The following is a 22,458-nucleotide window of genomic DNA, read 5'->3' as shown; positions in this document are numbered from 1 at the left end:
ACTAGGGGTGCCTGCAATGACAACAGTTTATCAGATCCCTTGGAATTAAAACTACATTCAAAGTGCCTGCTTGGAACCAAACCTGGGTCCTTTGGGAAATCAGTAACCACTTTATGAGGCAGGGTATCTCTGTGTAGTCCTGGCTGTCCTAAAACTAACTTGCTGTGTAGTCAAGGTTGGCCTTGAACTCAGAGATCCAACCTCTGCCTCCCGAGGGCTGAGATTAAAGGTGTGCCCCCTACACCTGGCCTTCAACCACTCTTAAAAGTTAAGCCAACTCCAGCTCTTTTTTTTTCTTAACCAGTTTTAATTTTGTTTTATTTTTTAGTACTGGAAACTGAATATATATAACTTTGCATTTGCTAGGAATCTATCACTAAGCTAAATCCTGAACGTCTCTGGTTTTATTTAGTCTATCATACTACATAAAATTACATAACTCAGCAATGATAAGTTACATGTAAAAAAAATCCAAATAATTAAACAAAATAAGAATATATTTTAGGGAGTGGTGGTATACCTGGTAGGCAGTGGCAGATAGAGCTCTGTAAGTTTAAGGCTAGTCTGGTCTACAAAGTGAGTTCCAGGACATTGAGGGTTATTACATAGAGAAGCCCTGTGGGGCAAGGATAGTTTGATTAAAAATTTTAAGACATACTTGTATTTTTTCATTTATGTGTATATGTCACACGTGTGGGTACCTACAAAGGCCACAAGACAGTGCTGGATTCCCTGTATCTGTAATTACAGACAATTGTGAGCACCTGACATGGACACTGGGAACCAAACTCAGGTCCTCTGAAGGAGGAGCAAGAGCTTTTAGCCAGTGGGCCATCTCTACAATCCTCATAATAATATATTACCAAGAACGAAAATACTGATGAGCCACAAATGTTAGAGACCATTAAAATTCAGGACATAAAAAAGTAGAATTTTTTTCTAAGTCGACTATCAAAATGGAAAAGAATGAAATTAAATTCCTATCTCACAATACATGTTAAAAAGGGGGGAGGGAAGGAAGGAGGAAGAAAGAAGGAAGGAAGGAAGGGTGGAGGGAGGGAGGGTGAAGGGAGGGAGGGAGGGAGGGAGGGAGGGAGGGAGGGAGGAAATTTCTTTTTTCCTTCTCCATGTTGTTTTGTTTTGTGACAGGTCTCACATAGACCAGGCTGGCCTTAAACTCACTATGTAATAGATACAAATGACCTTCACCTTTTAATCCTCTTGACTCTATTTCCAGAATGCTACTAGAATCACAGGTGTGGGCCACAAGCCCAGTTTATGTTTATGATGTTGGGACTGAACTCCAAGCTTATGTACAAAATAGGCAAGTATTCTACCAAATTAACTTCATTCTCAACCACTGGCCTGGAATTTTTGATTCTTTTATAATCTCCAGTGCTGGGATCGCAGGCATACACCTCAACCTCTCTCAGATTAGTGTAACACTTTTAAGAACAAGCAACCCCAAAATTAAAGGATGTTCAGCTTCTAGATATTTATCATGGATAATCATATGCATGAGAAAACATTCATAGAAGTGTATGTCTACAACATATGTACTATTTGAAATGGAGAAAAGACATTTAGCAATCAAATAAGGGAGTAAACGAGTTTATGGTCCACTTCACGACATGGAAATTATACACAGAATATTAGAATATATATTTTGAGGCTAGCAAGATGGCTCAGAGGTAAAGGCTATGACTGCACAAACGTGGTGACCTGAGTTTGATCCTCCAGTCCTATGTAAATGTGGAAGAACCGACTCTACCATACTGTCTTCTGACCTCTCTGTATGTGTGCAATGCCATCCTCACCCATACAAATTGTTTAAAAAGAACAAATCTTGGAGCTAGAAGATCGCTCAGTGGTTAAGAGCAATTGACTGCTCTTTCAGAGGTCTTGAGTTCAATTCCCAGCAACCACACGATAGCTTACAACCACCTGTAATGGTTGTATGAAAACCAAGCACTCATACACATAAAATACATGAATAAATAAATCTTAAAAAATAAAAAAAAAACAAATCGTGGGCTTCTGGAGAGATGGCTCAGAGGTTAAGAGCACTGGCTGCTCTTCCAGAGGTCCTGAGTTCAATTCCCGGCAACCACATGGTGGCTCACAACCATCTGTAATGAGATCTGATGCCCTCTTCTGGCCTGTGGGCAAACATGCAAGCAAACACTATGTACATAATAAATAAATCTTTTAAAAAAAAACAAAAAAAACAACAAATCTTTTGGTTTACCGTGGATGTAGATAAATACTAAAATTAAATCTGGCTCTCGTAGTGCCTCTAAAATGACTTAAGACATTCACATAGAAAGCAGCATACCTATTTCATCTATGAATATGATGGAAGGCTGTAGCTTTATGGCAAGGGAGAAAACAGCAGCAGCCAGTTTCTGAGATTCTCCGTACCACTTATCAGTCAGTGTTGAAGGCTGAAGGTTAATAAATCGACAGCCTGCTTCTTTGGCTGTAGCTTTGGCAATTAACGTTTTCCCACAGCCTGGAGGTCCATACAGAAGAACACCTGGAAATCAACAATATTTAATTATTACCCTTAAGAAAATAAGAGGTTTTCTTTAGTTTACAAGGTAATAAATATAGTACTAATTTCACACACAAAAAAATGGTCTCACTACTCAATTTCTCTATTAAACTTTTTTAAGAGTAGAAAAGGTATTAGAAAGAATGGATTGTGCTTGAGTTCAGTGTCAGAAAGGATAGGTATGTGGAGATTACAGCATCATAGCACTCTTTCTCTCATGCAAAGGTCCACGTCAAGATCCTAAAAACTATTATCTTGAAGTACAAGCTCATACTTGTCATTGGCTGACCAATAAAACCATTTAGTGCCTTCCACTTTTACCAGAAGAGAGCACCACCACATCCTGATAATGACCTCTAGGAAACGGCAACTTCCACACAGACTGTGGTAAACACATTTTACCATTATCAAAGACTTGTGTCTTCGTAAAAAGGACATCAGTCTTTTCCAAGATAATCAATCATCTTCTCTAAAAAGGCATTATCAGTAGTATCATTCTAATTTTCAAAGGATAAAACTATGTTATCCTCTATAATCTTTAATTGACAGCAATCTGACCCTAAATACAAAATAGGGTGGTTAATACTTTAACATATTAAAAGATCTTAACAGGTTAAGTAAAAGCTTAAAAAGGCAATCATTACTGTTTCTCACTTAAAATGAAGTAGGTTTTACTGAAGCATCACTAATATTATGGTCCTAGCTATAAATTATCTAAGACAGATTTGGAATTATAATCCAGTCTTAAATATTTAATTTAAAGCTCATTTTTCTCATACAATAATACTTTTAAATGATATTTATAGATGGTATGTGATAGAATAAACTGGAAGGTTTTTGGCAATATCCAATATTGTCTCAAAACATAACAAAAGTAAATTCAAAGTAAGCCGGGCAGTGGTGGTATACACCTTTTATCCCAGTACTTAGGAGGTAGAGGCAGGTGGATCTCTGAATTGGAGGCCAACATGATCTACAGAATGAGTTCCAGGGCAGCTAGGGCCACACAGGACCCGTCTCAAACACCTCCCTCCAAACACACAAAGGAAAAAATATGAACTTATTTTCAAAAACTTAACCATTTTTTTTCCCACTTAAAAATAATGCTCAAACTTTTCCTTAAGTATACATAGATTTTTCCCACTGGTTTTCATTTTTTAAGACTAAAGTTGGAATATCTACCAACCAAGTTTAATCATTTTAAACTAAGCTATCAAAAAGCCTATTTAAAAATTTTAAATCTTTAAGCTTTGTCATCAGTGATTGTTAATATTTTCAAGCAATCTCTTCCTTTTAAAGGTCTTGCTATGCACACACGTAGCACAAGCTGGTCTCATATTCACCCTCTAGAGTCCTGAAACTTCAGGCACGACATATCACCATGCCTGGTTCTTTGTAATTTTTAATTAAGTCATGTAGGTGCTTAAAATATCTACTAACACTGTTTTGTGGGGTAACCACATAAAACAGTAGAGACTAGTAATGTAATGTCATTTCATTTAAAGCTGAAAATACATTTAGGATTACATTTTAATGTGGAATGCAAATCTAACTAGCAGCAAGCTTTTTGACATAAAAGCCCCTATATTTTATACACTTCCAGCTACACCATCACTTCATAAATATACACAGTACTTTTAAGAATCTGACTTGCTTCAAAGCATTCATTTATCACTTTGAAAATTCTACCCCTGTGGTATAGCTGTATAATCCTTAGCAGATTAAAGTTTTCCAATTATTTCTCATCATGGATTACAATTAGTATTCTTAATACGCAGTTACTAATGTCTAAGGATTAAGTGTGTAATAAAAGCTTAAGAGTCATAATCCTCTGGTAGATGGAGCTATGACAAGGGCATGTGCGGAGATGTCAATGTCTCATTTCATGACCAGGGTCCTAAGTCTTACAGTATTATAGTCTTATAGTATTGGGGAGCTATCCTGGAATTATCCATTACATGCCTTACTCTCCATTCCTGTATGGATGCTATTTCACAAAACTCAAATGGTCTCCTCACACTGACAGTGGCTCTCACAAGGCCATTCATAGTACTTCTCCACTCTTTGCTCAAGTAGTCCCCACGGTGTTGACTATATGAGGGGTAATAAGCAGTTCTGTATGCTAATGAGACATTATGCAAACTTTTCAGATTTCCTGAACTAATATGATACCTCCAAAAAAGATGCAACAAATCAAAAGATGTTTTGTTTTATAAAAGCTTAAAAATTCACACGCCTTTCTGAAGATTAATCTCTGTGCCTTTCCCCCCTAAACAGCCTCTTTCTCTGGTGCTGGGATTATAGGCATGTATTACTACATCTAGCTAAACTTACATAGGATCAGCTAAGATGACCTTTTTTTAATGAAGACTTTGCATGGTTAAATGTTACAAGCAACTAAAGGATTTAGGTGAAGGAATAACATGTACAAACAAACAAATCCAAATTTGAGATATCCTTCAGTAGTGACAAATAAATTACCTTATTAGTGGCTAACTTAAATTTCTGCTTTAGTTTTTCTGACTGTGTCTAGCTCTGTAGCCCAGTCTAGCCTTGACTTCAAAATTCTCCTGTCTCAACCTCCTAAGTGCTGTAAGAACAAGCATGAGTCACCACGTTCAACTCAACTTTTCATTCTGAACATTATCTTGAATTATTTGAATTACCTTTAACAAAGCTTAAGTATAATTAAAGTTTGCATGAATAAAAATAGAAGGATCTAAGATGTAGTCAGATGCATTCCCAACTCCTTAAGTGATGCAGTTCCCAAAGTGAAACTACAAATGAAGACACTGCCTCAGAGTATTTAATCTCAATATAAAGGCCAGTATTTCCAGCTCATCTTGCAAATGCTATAAGAAGCACTATCATCTAAAAACAGATCACTAAAAGGAAAAAATAAAATCACTAGAATTGTGAACCAACAAGATGCTGGCTTTGCTTGAAAACAAAACCAAAAGAAAATTTTGATTTTTGAAATTTTTTTTAGATTTAATTTCTCCAATTTCAATTTACTTACATGTAGTAGACAAGCATTTCAAATAAAGGAATTGTTATACACTTATATTATACAAAGTAGAATTCACCAAAATTCTAGAAGTGAAAGAATGAGTGAATATTTTTAAATTCTTTATAAAAGATCTCAGCATTTTACTAAGAATCTGATTTCATGGAAAACATTCCCTTAAGACAAAAATTCACAATGATTTCTAGCTTCTTAATGCTTAGGCAAATACATATACTAACCATACCTTTTGGAGGCTGCAGAAGCCTGGAGTTCTCAAACAAATGCTTCTTTTTGATAGGTAAGATGACTGTGTCTTTCAGATCTGTAATGACATCATCTAACCCTGCTATATCACTCCAAGTAACCTGGCAAAAGTCAACGTTAAAGTCAACGTGAATTTCACAACTTATATACATGTGAGCACACACACGCCCCTCCACACACACACACACACACGCGCACGGCTCCCAATGGCAAAGTATTTTATAATTTAATAATACACAAAAATAAAAAGATAAAGCTGTAGATAAAAATGAAAAAAAAACTTTTCACAGAAGTAAACTCTATGATGCTGAAAAAAAAAGAATTTAGTAATTACTTATTACTGAAAAAAACACAAGGTTGGGAGCATTACTGAAGAGTAGGAGACCTTGCCTAGAATACAAGAAACTATTCCAGCAACTCCAACAATTACGATTCCAGCAACAGGAAAACAAAAAGCACACACATGCAAAACCCGTAAGGATTGAATAAGGTAACTCATTCCACTCATGAGAAAGAAACACTCTGATATTAAAAAAAAAAACAAAAACTGAGAACAGCCAGGCAATGGTGATCACACCTTTAATCTCAGAACTCAGGAGAGAGAGGTCAGCCTGGTATACGTAAGTGAGCTCCAGGACAGCTGGGACCAAACATGTCTCGAAACACCCTCCACCCCAAAAGAAAGAGGCTGAAGAACAAACTTAAAATAATTTAGCACTGCCTACCAGGGAAGAATTCACTGTGAATGCAATTGTAATTACATTCATTGTGAAATAAGAATTAGTTTTAGAAATAAGATGTATACACACCAAATTGAACTTGCAGTTTTTATTATGAAAAGTACAATGGTAGAGCTGGGGAAGACAACAAGAAAAAAAATACTTGCCCTACAAGCATGAGAACAGGAATTCAAGTCCCTAGAATCCACATAAAGGCAGGTGGCATAGCAGCCACCTGTAATCCTAGCAGTTAGGAGGCAGAGGCTTCTGGGGAAAAGCTGGCTAGACAGACGTAGTCAGACCCAAATGCATTGGATCTAGCAAAATACCCTTGTCTCAATAAGTAAAGCAGAAAGTGATTAAAGCCACCTGATGTCAAGCTGTATACACATCCATGTATACACACATACCTTTATATTCATTCACATTCGCATATACATGCAAAGACTTATATGTACACGAACTGACACCATATACGCACACATACAAAAAATAAGTAAACAAAACTGTCAAAAATAGGAAAAATCTTAGTTAAGTCATAAGTAGGTGTATATGTATTTTTTTTTAATATTTATTTATTTATTATGTATACAATATTCTGTCTGTATGTCTGCAGGCCAGAAGAGGGCACCAGACCTCATTACAGATGGTTGTGAGCCACCATGTGGTTGCCGGGAATTGAACTCAGGACCTTTGGAAGAGCAGGCAATGCTCTTAACCACTGAGCCATCTCTCTAGCCCCTGTATTTTTGAAATAGTATAGAAAAATCTTGGGCTGGAGAGATGGCTCAGTGGTTAAGAGCATTGCCTGCTCTTCCAAAGGTCCTGAGTTCAATGGAGAGATGGCTCAGTGGTTAAGAGCATTGCCTGCTCTTCCAAAGGTCCTGAGTTCAATTCCCAGCAACCACATGGTGGCTCACAACCATCTGTAATGAGGTCTGGTGCCCTCTTCTGGCCTGCAGACATACACAAGACAGAATATTGTATACATAATAAATAAATATTTAAAAAAAAAATCTTCTAAGTCATTAATCCCAGCACTTGGGAAGCAGAAGCAGGTAGATCTCTGAGTCTGAAGCTAGTCTAGTCTACAGATTGAGTTCCAGGTCAGTCAAGTTCTACACAAAGAAACCCTGTCTTGAGGGGGGCAAGGGGAAGGAAGAAGAAAAACGAAAAATCTTAAAATCTTCTATACTCGATTTTTAAAAATAAATGGGGGTGGGGGAGATATGCTGCAGATGGCTCAGATGTTTAGAGCACTGGCTAATCTTAAAGGGGACCCAGGTTTGAGTCCCAGAACTCACATGGCAGTTCACAGCTATCTGTAACTCCAGTTCCAGGGGATCTGACGCCTTCTGGCCTCTACAAGCACTAGGCAAGCAAGTGACTTACAGAAATACATGCAAGGAAAACACTAATGCACATGAAAAAAATACATAAAAATGTAAAACTCAAATAAATTATACGGAGGTCTGATGGAGGTGGGTCTTGTATTTATCTGTTGCTTTCATTGGTTAATTAATAAAGAAAACTGCTTGGCCTGATAGGACAGAAAATTAGGTAGGCGGAGTAAACAGAACAGAATGCTGGGAGAAAGAAGCTGAGTCAGTCAGTCACCATGATTCTCCCACCCTACACAGACGCAGGTTATGATCTTTCCTGGTAAGCCACTTAGTGGGCTACACAGATTATTAGAAATGGGTTAGATCAATATGTAAGAGCTAGCCAATAAGAGGCTGGAACTAATGGGCCGGGCAGTGTTTAAAAGAATACAGTTTCTGTGTAATTATTTTGGGGCATAAGCTAGCCAGGTGGCCAGGAGCTGGGGCGGCAGGGAAGTGGCCTGCAGCTCCTTCAACAGAGGTCTTGGATTATAGGTGTGGTTAGAACTCTTACTAACATTTGTGAGGCTCTAAGCACCACAGACACACACACACACACACACACACACACACACACACACAGGGAAAAGTCAACCTAGCTCTCACTCTAGCTAGCACAGTAAGTGATCAAGTCAGAGGCAATATTTTACAATGTATTTACTTTCTTTAAACATGAGACAGGGGGACAAATCAGTAAACCAATATGAAGAGTGATAGTTGTAATCAAAACAAAACACTGTCTATTAGGACATCCTTGTTCAGAAAAAGATAAGATACAATTGCTCCCTCTCCCCACAAAATATTGATACTGTAAATTCCTAAGTAAAAATAAAGTAGGGGCTTAATTCTAGGGTATGAATATATCTCTGCATATACATATATTAAAAGACAGATTTTTTTAGACTTAGAGATGCAGCTATCATTACTTCATTCTATATCTATACCAACATAGCATTAATATGTTAGATAAGAATATTTTGTATATCTGTTGCTATATTTATACAGTAACCTGGAATTTATAATTATAGTAATCTGATCCTCAAAAAAATTTAGCAAGTAGGTAAAGAAATACTATTATCTATTGTCTTCGAGGACAATACATGAGGATCTGAAACAAGAAATCATCTGCAGAGGCCCTGAGCTCTTGGAACCTGGTGTTCAAGATCCTATGTTGTTTACCATTTAAAAAAAAAGGAAATCTAAACTAAACTACAATATAAGACCACATGATTAAAGACGTCTCATATACTACACTCGTTTCATTAGACCTTGTGTGAAGAGTTAACAAAGCAGGCTTCAGACAGTATCCTTAACAAGATGATCCTTGGCTACTACCGGGAAACTTATATTTGGGGAAATTTTTTTTATCATTCCTTGATAAAAACAGCTCAGTGCTCCCAAACTGCATTAACAATATGGTTTATGGAGAATACCTCTTTTCCTTGTAGGAGTACAGAATTTTGATACACATATGGAAAAGGAGTCTATATGAACAGACCCCAATAAAAACACAGGGTTATGTCTCCAGTAACCTTTCTGGTGGTGACACAGCACATGTAGCCACAGCTTAATATAATAATGGACATGGTCTTGTGTTAGCACTCGAAAACACTCTTAGAAAAGCGGGCCTGGCTTTCTCCAGGCTCAGTTCCACTCCTTTTGGCTCTTGTTACTCTGTCTTTGTCTATCTCATGCATAAATCACATCTATGTGTGCAACATGCTGAGTTGCTCTTGACCCCTCTTAGGGATTCACTGAAATTAGTCATGTTCTTCCAGGTCTTTGACACAGGCTGCCAAACCAAAAAAAAAAAACAAAACAAAACAAAAAAACCAAAGTAAGAATAAACAAGTAAGATTAAAGTTACATACATGCATATTAAGAGGGTCCACTAGATGAGCAGCAATACTCATTTCATATTCGGAAAGCTTCACATTTTTCACACCAATTTGCTTCATCAGTTTTTCTGCCTAGAAAAAAAAAACAAGCAACCTTTGATTTGATATTTAGACACTGACACTTTAAAACAGGTAAGAATTATGAACAGCAATGAACAGAAAACATAATACTTTCCAGAGATACTCTAGACCCCTTGTGAATTTTGGGTTCAAAAAAACCAAAATCTAAAAACTGAGGGTCCACTCTACTGAAATCAACAAAATTCAAGTATCTTTTGAGAAATGAAAGCTGGACAGGCATGGGTAAAAAGACTCTCAGAACTTGGGAGGTTGAGGATTGGGAGCTGGGTACAATAATGTCTGTAAACTCGTAGATCAGGCAGATGAGCCAAGAGCATCCTCTGTTACCAAGTAAGTTCAAGATCATCCTGGGCTACACGAGACCAGTCTCAAAAGGGGTGTGTGTGTGTGAGAGAGAGAGAGAGAAAGAGAGAGAGAGTAGGACATATGATTGAGAGATCAGTTCAATCTCTCTTGGCTCCCAAAGACCTCAGGGTAGTTGATTTTCTTTCCCAGTAAGAGTATGGTGGTTACAGGTAAGTTGTCAATATAAAAGTCCAATGAATTAATACCAAACAACAGACAACTGAACTTATTTCCTTAAGCTAACAAAGTATCTGAAATGGATATCCAACTTCCTTGAACTTATCGAGGTTCAAACACATGTGTTTGAACATATGTACTTTAATTTTTTTAAGATTTATTTTATGCTTTCAGCCATCTTGGTGCCTGCCTGCTGAGAACAGGACTTCTAAAGGACAGTATGTCTGGAAGGCTGTGGAACAAGGCCACTTTTGCTGGCTATAAGCGAGGTCTCAGGAACCAGAGAGAGCACACAGCTCTCCTTAAAATTGAAGGTGTTTCTGCCCGAGATGAAACTGAATTCTACTTGGGCAAGAGATGCGCTTATGTGTATAAAGCAAAGAACACCTGGAGGTAAACCAAACAAAACCAGAGTGATCTGGGGGAAAGTAACTCGGGCCCATGGAAACAGTGGCATGGTCCGTGCCAAATTCCGAAGCAACCTTCCTGCAAAAGCCATTGGACACAGAATCCGTGTGATGCTGTACCCATCCCGGATTTAAACCAATGAAAAGTAAATAAATAAAAGTGGATTTGTAAAAAAAAAAGGATTTACTTTTATGTATGAATGTTCTATCTGCATGTATGACTTTATGCTAGAAGAGAGCATCAGATCCCACGTTAGACGATTATGAGCCACTGGGTTGGTTGCTGAGATTTGAACTCAGGACCTCTAGAAGAACAGCATGATCTTAACTGCTGAGTCATCTCTCCAGCTCCATATTATGTACTTTTAAATTGTTTTGAGATGCTGTCCTTTTAACAACAAAGATCCAAGCAACTAATGACAATAAAAATATCTTAAAATAACATACAAGTATAATCGTGAAGAAAGGTAAAATAGCTTGAAATAGTTCTAGCAATGCCAAATTTTCAGTTAAAATTAAAACAATGGTGAACATTTTCTGATTGTACTAAACATGCCAAAACACAGTAAATGGATGAACTCAGAATGATCTCAGAGGTATGATTTATCATGATGATAAACCAAGGCATGACGGCAAAAACAACTGGGAGCTTACATATTAATACACAAAGCAGTGAAGCACCTCCTCCAACAAGGACACACTTCTGAATCCTTCCCTAACTGTCCCACCAATGGGGACCAAGTATTCAAACACGTGAGTATATGGAGGCCATTCTCATTCAAATCACCACCTCAATGGTAGCTGAAAGGTAGAATATCTACATTCCCATTCAAATCATCACTCTTTTTGTTTTGCTTGTTTTCTTGAGACAGGGTTTCTCTGTGCAGCCCTGACTGTCCTGGAGCTCACTCTGTAGACCAGGCTGACCTCAAACTCAAGAGTCCACTTGCTTCTGCCTCCCAACTGCTGGGATTAAGGGCGTGCACCACTACCACCCAAATTTCTTATTCTAGCTCTTTGCCAGGACTTCTGTATAAAAGTTCTTGTTTCTAGGCTCTCCTACTTCCAATTCTTCTTACACACTACTCTAAGGTGAATCATCCTAAAAGAACTGCGTTGCATATTATCTAGCAATTCGAACATATATAATATAGTTAAAGGTTTACCATTGCCTATACACATGTCTTTAATTGGTCAATAGCGTTATTTGCAGAGTTAGCCAGGAATATATGGAGGAAAGTAGAGGGAATGAAGAAAAGCCATAGCCCTTAGTCAAGCAAATTCCATCATGTTTTTCACTGTGATATTGTTACTATGGTAACAGAATAATCCTAGAAGCAAAATGCATGGCTTCCTTTCAGTTGATGATGGACTTCTAAAATGCTCTGGGTTTTGCTTAAAGCTTTAATTCACTCACCAAAAAAGAAAGGGAATGAAGAAAAAAGATTACAGCTATGCTCCCTGATTGTATACAGTCCTTACCTTCCCCTGTAGGTTCAACTACAGTCAACTACATAAAGTCTCTCCTCCAACCTAACTAGACTCCTCGGTATTTCTTCTCTGGCCCTGTCAGTCTATCTGCCTTAGGACTGGGTTCATGTTCTTTCTATTTAACCTTTTCCTTGCCTAGCCTTGTGACCAAGCTCTCTATGAAGTCATACTCAGTCACCTAAATCACTGATGTCCCTTTCTCTAAAAACCAGTGTGTTTTCACTGATCACTACACAACTAACATGAACTGCTTGTACTATACTACAACTGATATTATCAGAGACAAGTATATTTTGTTTTGTTTTTGTTTTTCTTACAGTTATTTACAATAACATAGCAGTTATTATATATTATATATATAATCTAACAGTAGTTCTGGGGAATCTGCCACACTCTTCTAACTACCATAGGAACCTATATTTATGTAATATCCACTTACACAAATAAAAATAAATCTTCAAAAAAATATAATGAAATGAAAACCCTGTTACCAAAAAATGCTAAAATGATAAAAATTTACCAAATCCTGACCTGAGAGTTGCATTGATTTCCATGATTTGAGGGTGTGTGAGGGAGAGGAGGAATGGGGAAGAGTTACACTGTTACATTAAGGTACACAATCAAATTAAATTTTTTTTCAAATTAATCTGACAACATAGCACCCAAGCATGTTGGCACATAGCTTTAATATCAGCATTTGGGAGGAAGGAGGATCTCTATGAGTTCCAGGCCAGCATGGTTTACACAGTGAGTTCCAGATCAAACAGGCTACATGTCTTGAAAAAATTCAAACAACAAAACAACCCCTACATTGTACCCAAAAGAAGATTCTCACAAGAGCTCAACTATACTGGCTCCTTAATTTCAAACTTTAAGTATTAAAAACAGGAAGAAAGGAATAAAGAAAGAAATCATGCAATTTTCCGGCAAATGAATACAGCTTTAAAAAAATCATCCTGAGATATCCAAGACCCAGAAAAACAAATATAATATAATCACTTATATGTGGACATTAGCTATTAAGTCAATGATAAATAAGCTACAAACCATAGAACCACAGAGGTTAGGTAAAGAGTAAAGGACTGGTGGAACAGATAGATCTCCCTAAAATCAGGAAATAGACTAGATAGTGATGATGGATTTGGAGTGACAGCTAAAATTAAGGGTCATCTGAGGGACAGTATTAAAACCTAGTACAGTAGAAACCTACTAAAATATATATATATGAAAGTGATCTAAATGAAATCACCAAATAATGGGAGGGGGAGCCCCAATTAAACATCTCTTGCTACAAATGAAGCTTCCAATATCAGGATTGGGTTACATCTAACGGAGTAGTTGGCCAAAGGGGTCCCATGGGAATCCCTAAACCCACGCTGTTGCCAAGACTACAGGTTGTTCTCCACAAACTGACAGAAAGGTTCCATTGCTGAAGACAAAGCTTACATAACTCATTGACCATGGAGAGGTCAGGCTGGTGACTACACAGAGCCTTCATCTCTACATTCTAGCATCTCTGGTACAGGAAGGTACTCAGCATCTACCAAATGTGGAACATAAACACCAACCCAGCCAAAACCATGATCTACAATGGTATCCTCTATGCAAGATATTCTGGGCCCTAAAGCTAGGGTAATAGTGGCAAAAATCTTGTGGGAGTAACTAACCAATATCTGATTTGACTTAAGGCTCACTCCATAAGACGGAAATCACACTTAACACTGCTGGGGGCTTGGGTGACCAAGAACTTGATATTAGGTAGCCCAGGCAGGGACTTAGACTAAAAATAAATACTACTGTTCTTCAAAAACAAACAAAGACACCTTACAATAAAATGACTCCTAACACACTGCTTTGTTCCTGCAGCAGATGGGAATACAGAGACCTACACAGACTTTATGCAGAGACTTGAACGCTCAGCCCTAAATGGGTGTCTCCAACAAATCCCTCCCCTCAGGGATCAGGAAACCCCAGGGAAGAGACAGAGGACACTAAGAAAACTAAATCAGCAGTTCTCAACCTTCCTAATGCTGAGTATTGTTATCAACTGTGATGTAAATATCTGATATGCAGGATTTCTGATAAGCGACCCCTGTGAGAATCATTTGCACTTGGGTAGCAACCCAGAGACTGAGAACTGTTGCTCTAAAGCCACAAGATAACAACTTGTATGAACTCAGAGACTGAGGCCTGCACAGGTCTGCACCAGGTCCTCTGCATATATATTATTATAGCTTCCAGTTTAACGTTTTTATGGGATTCCTGAGTGTGTGAACAAGTTGGTCTCTAATTCTTGTGTCTTCTCTTGGACTCTTTTCCTTCTGTTTGTTTTGTCCAATTTCAGTGTGTTAGTTTTTGTTTTATATCCTATTTTATTTTATTGTGATCCCTTGGAAGCCTGTTTGTTTTCTAATGAAAGAGAAAGGGAGAGGATCCAGATAGGAGAAAAGGTGGGAAGGAATTGGCAGTAGAGAGAGGGAAAACTGTAATCAGGATTAATATTAAAAAGATATATTAATGAATTTTTAGACAAGTTTTATATTTATAATCTTAGCTTGGGTAAAAATATTTGCTAACAGGAGACATGACCTTCATACCCTGCCACCAACTGTACCTGTTTCTGTGCTTCTACTTTCTGCTTTCTGGTTGGGTCGATTGCATCCACCATCCATTTGATAGTAAAGTATGTTACTGCACCAAATATTGTTAAACGGAAAATTAAACCAACAACTTCGTTCCGACTCAATGGACGAGAAAAGGCCTCAGCATGTACCATCTTGACTGTAAACCTTAAAAGAGAGAGAAAAGTCACTAGGAAATAACAATATTTGTTAAAATTGGGAGAGAAAGTAGATTGAACTAAATAAAAAAAACTAACTTCTGGTCAAAATAAAACATTGCTTTTTGTTTAAGTGTCTTATTTGAAGGAGAATCATCTTTTTAAATGTTAAGTAAACAAACACATTAAGAGCTTCCCTTGGAAACTGTGGCAGATTAGATACAGGTTTAGTTGGAGGACGAATACTTTTTTACAAGTACCGTGGAACTCTGGCACGATGGCGCACACCTTTAAAGCCAGCACTCAGGAGGCAGAGGCAGAGCTCTGTGAGTTCGGTGCCAGCCTGGTCTACAAGAGTAAATTCCAGGACAGTCAGAACTACACAGAGAAACCGTCTCAAGAAAAAAAAAAAGTATAGTGGAGATATTATATTACTCTTAGCTATTAGATGTTTCAGAGAACCTGGAAAACAATGATTTTAATATTAATCCAACTGCAGAAAAGGAGGCTAACAAGGGTTTTACTAATACAAGACTATAAATTTATTCTATTATGTGCTGGGCGGTGGTGGTGCATACCTTTAACCCGAGAGGCAGGCAGATCTCTTGTGAGTTCGAGGCCAGCCTGGTCTACAGAGCTAGCTCCAGGACAGGCTCCAAGCTACAGAGAAACCCTGTTTCGAAAACAAACAAACAAAAAATTCTATTATGCATAACAAATACCAAGTCGTTTTTTTGAGGGTGAAATCTAACTACAAACTGACTCGTTTGTCTCACATACTCATGTCTAAGGATTTTAAAACCTGTTCAAATCTAAATATGCATTGTTTTTGTTTCTTGAGACAGAGTTTGTCTGTGTAGCCCTGGCTGTCCTGGAACTAGCTCTGTAAACCAGGCTGGCCTCAAACTCACACAGCTAAATATGCAGTTTCTTAATTAATAGTGGCATTAAATTCTTATAGCAATTCTTTGCTTCCAACAACAAAGTAAATATGAAGCAAGAACTTTCAAAAATTTTAAACCAAGAAAATTAAGAGTTTGGTTGTCTGGGGATTTAGCCTAACAAGTGAAAGATCCTGGGTTTGGTCTTCAGCTTAGGGTACAGGAGTTACAGAATTTGCTGGGGAAAAATGCAAACTGTTGTGGGATACTTATACACTGTGAAGATGTATTGCTGTTATTGGTGTAACAAAAAGTCAAACAGCCAATAGGTAGGCAGGATAGGCGGAACTTGCAGGAGAGGACTGGAGGAGAAAAAAGAGACTAAAACAGAATGGGACATACAGAATTAAGGAGAGGTAAAAAGTCACATAGCAGAATGCAGATGAATAGAAACAGGTTAATTTAAGTTGGGTCAAATCTAAGCTAAAGGCCAAGCTTTCATAATAAATAGTTAAGTCTCCATGTAGTTATTTGTGAGCTGGTGGGACAAGAAAGTCCAACTACAGCAAACTGTACATTTGGCAAGTGATTAATACTTAGAATATATAAAGCATTAAAAAACTTAAAAACACAAATACCCAATCACTAAATGATAGCCTAATGACTGGACTAGCCAGTTCTCAAAGGAGTAAATAGAAATGAACAATAAATATTTTAAAGTGCTCAACATTTTTAGCCACCAAAGAAATGCAAATGAAAACCGCCTTGACATTGCATCACACCCCCATCAGAATGGCTAACGTCAAAAAAAACAACAAACGTTAGTGAATGTGTGCGGAAGCAGGCATCATATCTAGACAGTACTAGTGGGTATGAGAGTTGCTGCAACCCCTACAAAAATCGGTATGGAGAAGGCTACACCACACATCCAAAGAATTATAAGTACAGCAGCAGATACTTGCACAGTCATGCTTTTTGCTAAACCACTCACAATAGCCAAGATATAAAATTAGCCTAGATGTCCATCAACAGAAGAATGGATAGAAAGTATGGAGTTTTAGTGAGCTAGAAAGAAGAACCAATTACATTTTCACAAAAATTAATGGAAACTGGAGGTAATTATTATAAGTAAATAAGCAAGATCAGAAAGACCAATTTTGCATGTTTTCTCAGAAATCTATATTTAAATTACAGGCTGGTGTTGGTGGTGCTGCATACCTTTAATTGCAACCTGCGGGAGGCAGAGATAGGTGGATTTTTGTAAGTTCAAGGCCAGCCTGGTCTACCAAGTGAGTTTTAGGACAGCCAGAACTACATGGAGAAACTCTGTCTAAAAAAAATAAAAAATAAAAAAAATAAATTTAAATTTAGAAATGCACACATGCACAAAGGGACAACGAGAGGGAAGGAAAAGCTCTTAAAGTAGTGGTCTTGACCAGTGGGTCGGGACTCCTTCGGGGGCCACATACCAGACATCCTGCATATCAAGTGTTTACATTACGATTCATGACAAGAGCAAAATTATTTTATGATTGGCAGTCACCACAACATGAGGAACTGTATTAAAGGGTCACATTAGGAAGGATAAGAACCACTGGTCTAAAGGGAAGGGTGAAGCAGGGAGCAAGAGGATAATGGACTGACTATACTTGACATGAAAACAAAAGGAAGATCTGGGTATGGCTCATGCATGTAATCCCTGTACTTGGAAGGCTGAGGCAGACTGCCATGAGTTAGAGGCCTGTCAGGAGGACAGACTGAGCTGTAGGACAGCTTGGACTACAGTGAGATCCTGTCTCCATAAACAATAGGTTACACAGAAGACCCATCACAGCTAGGCAGCAGTAGTACATCCCTTTAATCCCAACATTTGGAAAACAGAGACAGGTGAATCTTTGTGAGTTTGAGGCCAATCTGGTCTACAAAGTGAGTTCCAAGACAGCCAGAGTTGTTACACAAAAAACCCTGTCTCAAATAAAAAAAGAAAAAAAAAGTAAAAAAAAAAAAGCCTTATCACGAACAAAAGAATACAGCTACAAACAAGGGAAGGGAGGTGATGTGACTACTTTTAAATATGGCACAGCTCTGAGCAACTACAACAATCAAGGTTCACAGCAGGAATTCACTCCAGTGTCAAAGGCAGTACCTTCACAAAATAAGTTTAGCAGGTAGGACGTGACTATCACATTAGGAGATAGGATATCGGGGTCCAATAATGTCATTAAGCCTTGACAAGTGCTGAAAGGGGGGAGAAGAAAAAAATACACATACATATTAACTCAGTAGAAATAAATGAACCAGAATCTAGACTGCTAATTGGGTACTGCAAAGACTATTCTTTAAGTTCCTTCTAGCTCTAAAACACTTTTCTTACTATGGCTAAGTGAAAATGCTTCTCATCGGCTTCCTCTGGAGTAGCTCTAATATTTGTTTATAGCTGTCAAGTAAAGAAAATCCTTCTTATTCTTTCAATCATCCAACAGCATTTTTCTAAAGCATTCCAAGTCAGTGTTCACATTCCTGTTATTACATTAAAATCACAATAATTATTTAAACAAGTAACTGAAAGTCCTCATTTTGGATAAAGAAACTTTGGCCTAGGATGGTAAGTAGTTCATTCAATAAGAAAGTACCCACTACATTTAATATATAATAATGGCGAATATAGAATTACTCAAAAATAACAGTCCAGCTATATTAATTACTAAAGAAAAAAATGGAACTAACTTAGCCACCAAATTATAATTGCCTCATGTAACAAATCTCAGTACAGATTAGTATCCACACATTAGTACGGCTTTCAAAAATACGACACACAACAATCAACTTCTCAAAGGACTTGAAATTTGTACTTCCTTTGTCTTTATCCCAATAAAGCTGCAAACGCAATTGATAATAGTCCAACAGATGGGATAAGAACTTTGTGAACTTAATCTGTGAAGTCATGATATTCCAAAAGTTTTGTTTTTTAGAAGTTTTGGTCAGAGCTGGGTACAATGGCAAAAGCCTGGGAATCTCAGCACTCAGGCTATAAGAAGATTTAAGATTCAAGGCTAACCTGGGCTGCATAGGGTTCAAGAATAACCTAAGCTACAAAAAATACCCCTGCCTCCAAAATAAATAAATAAATAAATAAATAAATAAATAAATAAATGGAAGTTTAAGTTGGCATGTTGAAATTGCCATCTACTGGGTAGTCGCTGAATTACAAAGGTAAATCAGGGATATGGACTGTTTCCTAAGCACATTTTCTTAAAGTCATCAGGACAGTAACAATTTTTAATCCTACCAAAAAACAGCCAAGAGACAATTCTTCCTACTCCAATATTAACGATGAATCAAGGCAGATTAAAGACTACTGTATGTCTACCTTCTTAAGTGACTTCAAAATCTTGAAATGAAACTGAAACATTCTGGCAAAATAAGGTCATTACAGTTCCTTATCATTACAAAAGTGTGTACACTAAAACCTGCAAACGTAGAGAACGCATATCTATTTTGCATAAGCACTAATTTTAGCAAAAAGATTCACATTGCTGTATACAACCAAGAAACACTACAAAACCGGTATGATTCATTATTATCTTTAGACAAATACAATTTTAAACCGTTTCATTTTAAACTCTCGTTTCAGCGTGGCTGCCGTATCTCTTAGCAACTTACTAACGTTTATTATACTGCAATATTTTCTTCCTAAGTCACTGCAGTATTCTACGAATGATCTCAAAGTCCTAGTTCTGTCACTATCAAGGCCCTACAGATGCAGCCTGTGACAACGAATGCCTGCCAGGCTCCGCGTAGAGGACAGGTCATTGTGAACATTATTAGCATCTTCTGTGAAAGCATGGCCAGCCCTGAAGAAACACCTCCGCCTTTGCACAAAGAGGGAGGTGCAGGACCGGCACGAGCGGACCGGTTCTTTCCAGCCGCCTTTCCACAAGCCCAGTCCTGAGGTCGCCCAGAGAGCCCCCAATCCTCCAGTAACCAGGCCGCCTACAGGAGATGTCCTTGCGAGCGGCCCAAGTCTCCCGCCAGCGCCGAAACCTGAGGGCTCGAGCCGGGCCGGGCGCCAAGGCGAGGCCCCGGACGCCCTTGGAGGTTAATCCGCTGGATCCGACTGGGCCGGGGCGGCACTCAAGTGTGACGGGTGGGGGGGGGACGGGTGACTGCCTGGCTGGGCTCCCCAAGTGAGCGCCGGGCCCTCGGGGACCCGGAGGGCTGGGGGACGCACCTGGCCCGGCCCCGCGGAAACCCGCTACTCACCCAGAGGCAGGACCAGAAGCGATAGGATCCCCAGCCCGGCCTCGCACAGGAAAGAAATGCCGCCTGGGAGAGAACGCTTCCGGCCGGAGCCCCGCCCCCCGCACGGAGCATGCGCAATTCTTGCCGAGTGCTGCAGGCTAAGCCCTTCATGTACCTTAGTACCTGCTGTACCGATAGGTTCAGAAAGACGGATAGGATGTACCTGACGCTTCCCGAAAACTCTGAGTTCAGCTTCAGCGACTCAGAAACCGAACTGGGGAAGACGCTTGACACATGAAATCCCTGTGCTGCTCTGGAGCTGCATGCAACCCTGACAGAGGAGCCTTTTACAGAAGGCAAAGAGGCGCTTCCCTGATTTGTTCCCTGGTTTGATAAACTTCCACTGCCCTCTGCAAGGCCTCATGCTGCTGCGCAGACGCGCGTGGCCTCACCATCTGCCTTTCGGTTTCTAGGGTGAGCTCACCCTCCTCCGCGATCTCTGTACTGACACCTGGAGGCGGCGCCTGAGAATCCGCGGAACGCAGGAGCAGCCGGGCCGACCAGGCAGTTGGTCAGAATAGGGCATCTGGTGACAGGTTTTGCATGTTGATGACTTTTCTTTTACCCCGTCCTCTTGCAAAGTGGGGTACGTGACACCGAGCTCCCAAGGAACCATATATGAAAAACAGCCCCTGCTGACTGCGTATACTAGCAAAGAATGAAATAGTAGACACTGCCCTAAATAAAAAAGGAGAGTCACTTCAGATAAAGGCAGTGGAATAAAATGAAGGAATAAAACAGACTTCTTAAGACTTTTATATTCCTGGAGGAGGCGGGTTGTATCGCTCTGTTGTCAGTACTATCTTTTATGGCTAAAGAATTCTGCAGTCAACCTGGCCTTGGTGCCCCATGCCTGTTTTTCCAGCACTGGGGTGGCTAACGAAGGAGGATTGCTTTGTACTCTGGGCTAGACAGCAACACACTGCCTCCATCTGCAGAAATTTGTTAATTAGTAAACGGTCTTGTCAATAACTGTGGGAATACACAGCCCAATAGGGCTGTCAGGCCTGAGAAGTTCCTTGTTAAAGAACTGTATTGAGAGCAGGGAGGTACTGGCTTGCACTAGGGAGGCAGAGGCAGGTGGATCTCTGAGTTCGAGGCCAGCCTGGTCTAAAGAGAAAGTTCCATAACAGCCAGGACGATACAAGGAAACCCTGTCTTGCAGTTGGGGCGGGGCGGGGCAGGGGCAGGCGGGGACTGTATTAGGTTGGCTAGAAGAACAGAATAGACAGAATACATAGATATTAAAAGAGGGTTGTTTTGTGTTTTGTTTTATTTTGGGGTGATGTTTTTGTTTGTTTAGTTTTGTTCTTTGTTTCTAGATTGGTGTGCACAATACAGTCTGAGTGGCCCAACAGTGGTTATCCTGGTAGCTGTGCAGTCCTCGAGACTAGATAGTGCTGCAGTCCCAACCTGACACCAAACTTTAAGGATCCCTTGGGAGCCAATATTAGCTATAGTCCACTGGAAAAATCTGGATTCTGGTTATCAGTGAAAGATGCCAGAGGCATCAGCAGTAGCGGTGGCAGGAGAAGAGAGATGAACTTAACAGCACACACAAAGGCAAGCAAGCTAAAAGCAAATCCCCAGGACTTTCTTATATTTGGCCAATATCTGGACTGCCTATACTTATATTTAAGATGCGTCTACCAATTAACCTAGTCGAGAGAATCCCTCACAAGTGTGCCTAGTGACTTGTCTCAGGTGATTCTAGATCTTGCCAAGTTGACCCACTATTCTGGGTACCTCCCCTGGGATAAGTCTCGACTATACTACTACAACAACAACAATAAAGAGTCAGGCAAAGATTATTAAGTAGAGATATGAGATAATGCTTCAGGTTTAAGCATGAGGACAGATAGGGGCTCATATGACAGTAAACATGATTAAAATATATATTGCTGCTTATCTCCTTTTCCTATGTCTGCTGGACCTGATGTTGTCATTTAGCAAATCCTAAGGAAATTTCTTATATCTGGGCCTTAAGACATCAAATTACTGCCTTTCTTCAGCAAATCACACATGTTCCTCCCTAGAAGTCCAAAAATCAACTAGGTTTTTACAGAATGGAGTAGAGTAAATATATAATTTTTCATCTCTGGATATCTCTATGTAATCTATGGCAATACAAAATGCAATATTTGGTCTACAATAAGTGTGCAATAAGCAAT

At 39.0% G+C, this 22,458-nt stretch overlaps 1 protein-coding gene and 1 pseudogene across 5 annotated transcripts in view; one reads left to right on the top strand and one right to left on the bottom strand.

Annotated features, from left to right (window-relative positions):
- Nucleotides 1-20,368, bottom strand: part of Atad1 (ATPase family AAA domain containing 1) — a 42,341-nt gene extending 21,973 nt beyond the window's left edge. Inside the window, exons 1-6 of one of the 5 annotated variants that reach the window (XM_041661466.1) lie at nucleotides 20,249-20,301; nucleotides 18,132-18,223; nucleotides 14,940-15,114; nucleotides 9,798-9,896; nucleotides 5,806-5,926; nucleotides 2,336-2,536 (exon numbers count right to left, since the gene is read on the bottom strand). In XM_041661466.1, coding sequence (XP_041517400.1) covers nucleotides 2,336-2,536; nucleotides 5,806-5,926; nucleotides 9,798-9,896; nucleotides 14,940-15,101 — 583 coding nt within the window. In that variant the 5' untranslated portion in view covers nucleotides 15,102-15,114; nucleotides 18,132-18,223; nucleotides 20,249-20,301. The other 4 variants (XM_041661468.1, XM_041661467.1, XM_041661469.1 and 1 more) reach the window with 4 other exon arrangements.
- Nucleotides 10,648-10,969, top strand: LOC121454220 (annotated as a pseudogene).
- Nucleotides 20,369-22,458: the final 2,090 nt, after the last annotated feature.

The sequence above is a fragment of the Microtus oregoni genome, unplaced genomic scaffold, assembly GCF_018167655.1.
Source record: "Microtus oregoni isolate MIOR12 unplaced genomic scaffold, Mior012 000012F_ref0000307, whole genome shotgun sequence".
Classification (NCBI taxonomy): Eukaryota; Metazoa; Chordata; class Mammalia; order Rodentia; family Cricetidae; genus Microtus; species Microtus oregoni.
The sequence above is the reverse complement of the archived record's forward strand: the minus strand, read 5'-3'. Positions and strand labels throughout refer to the sequence as shown.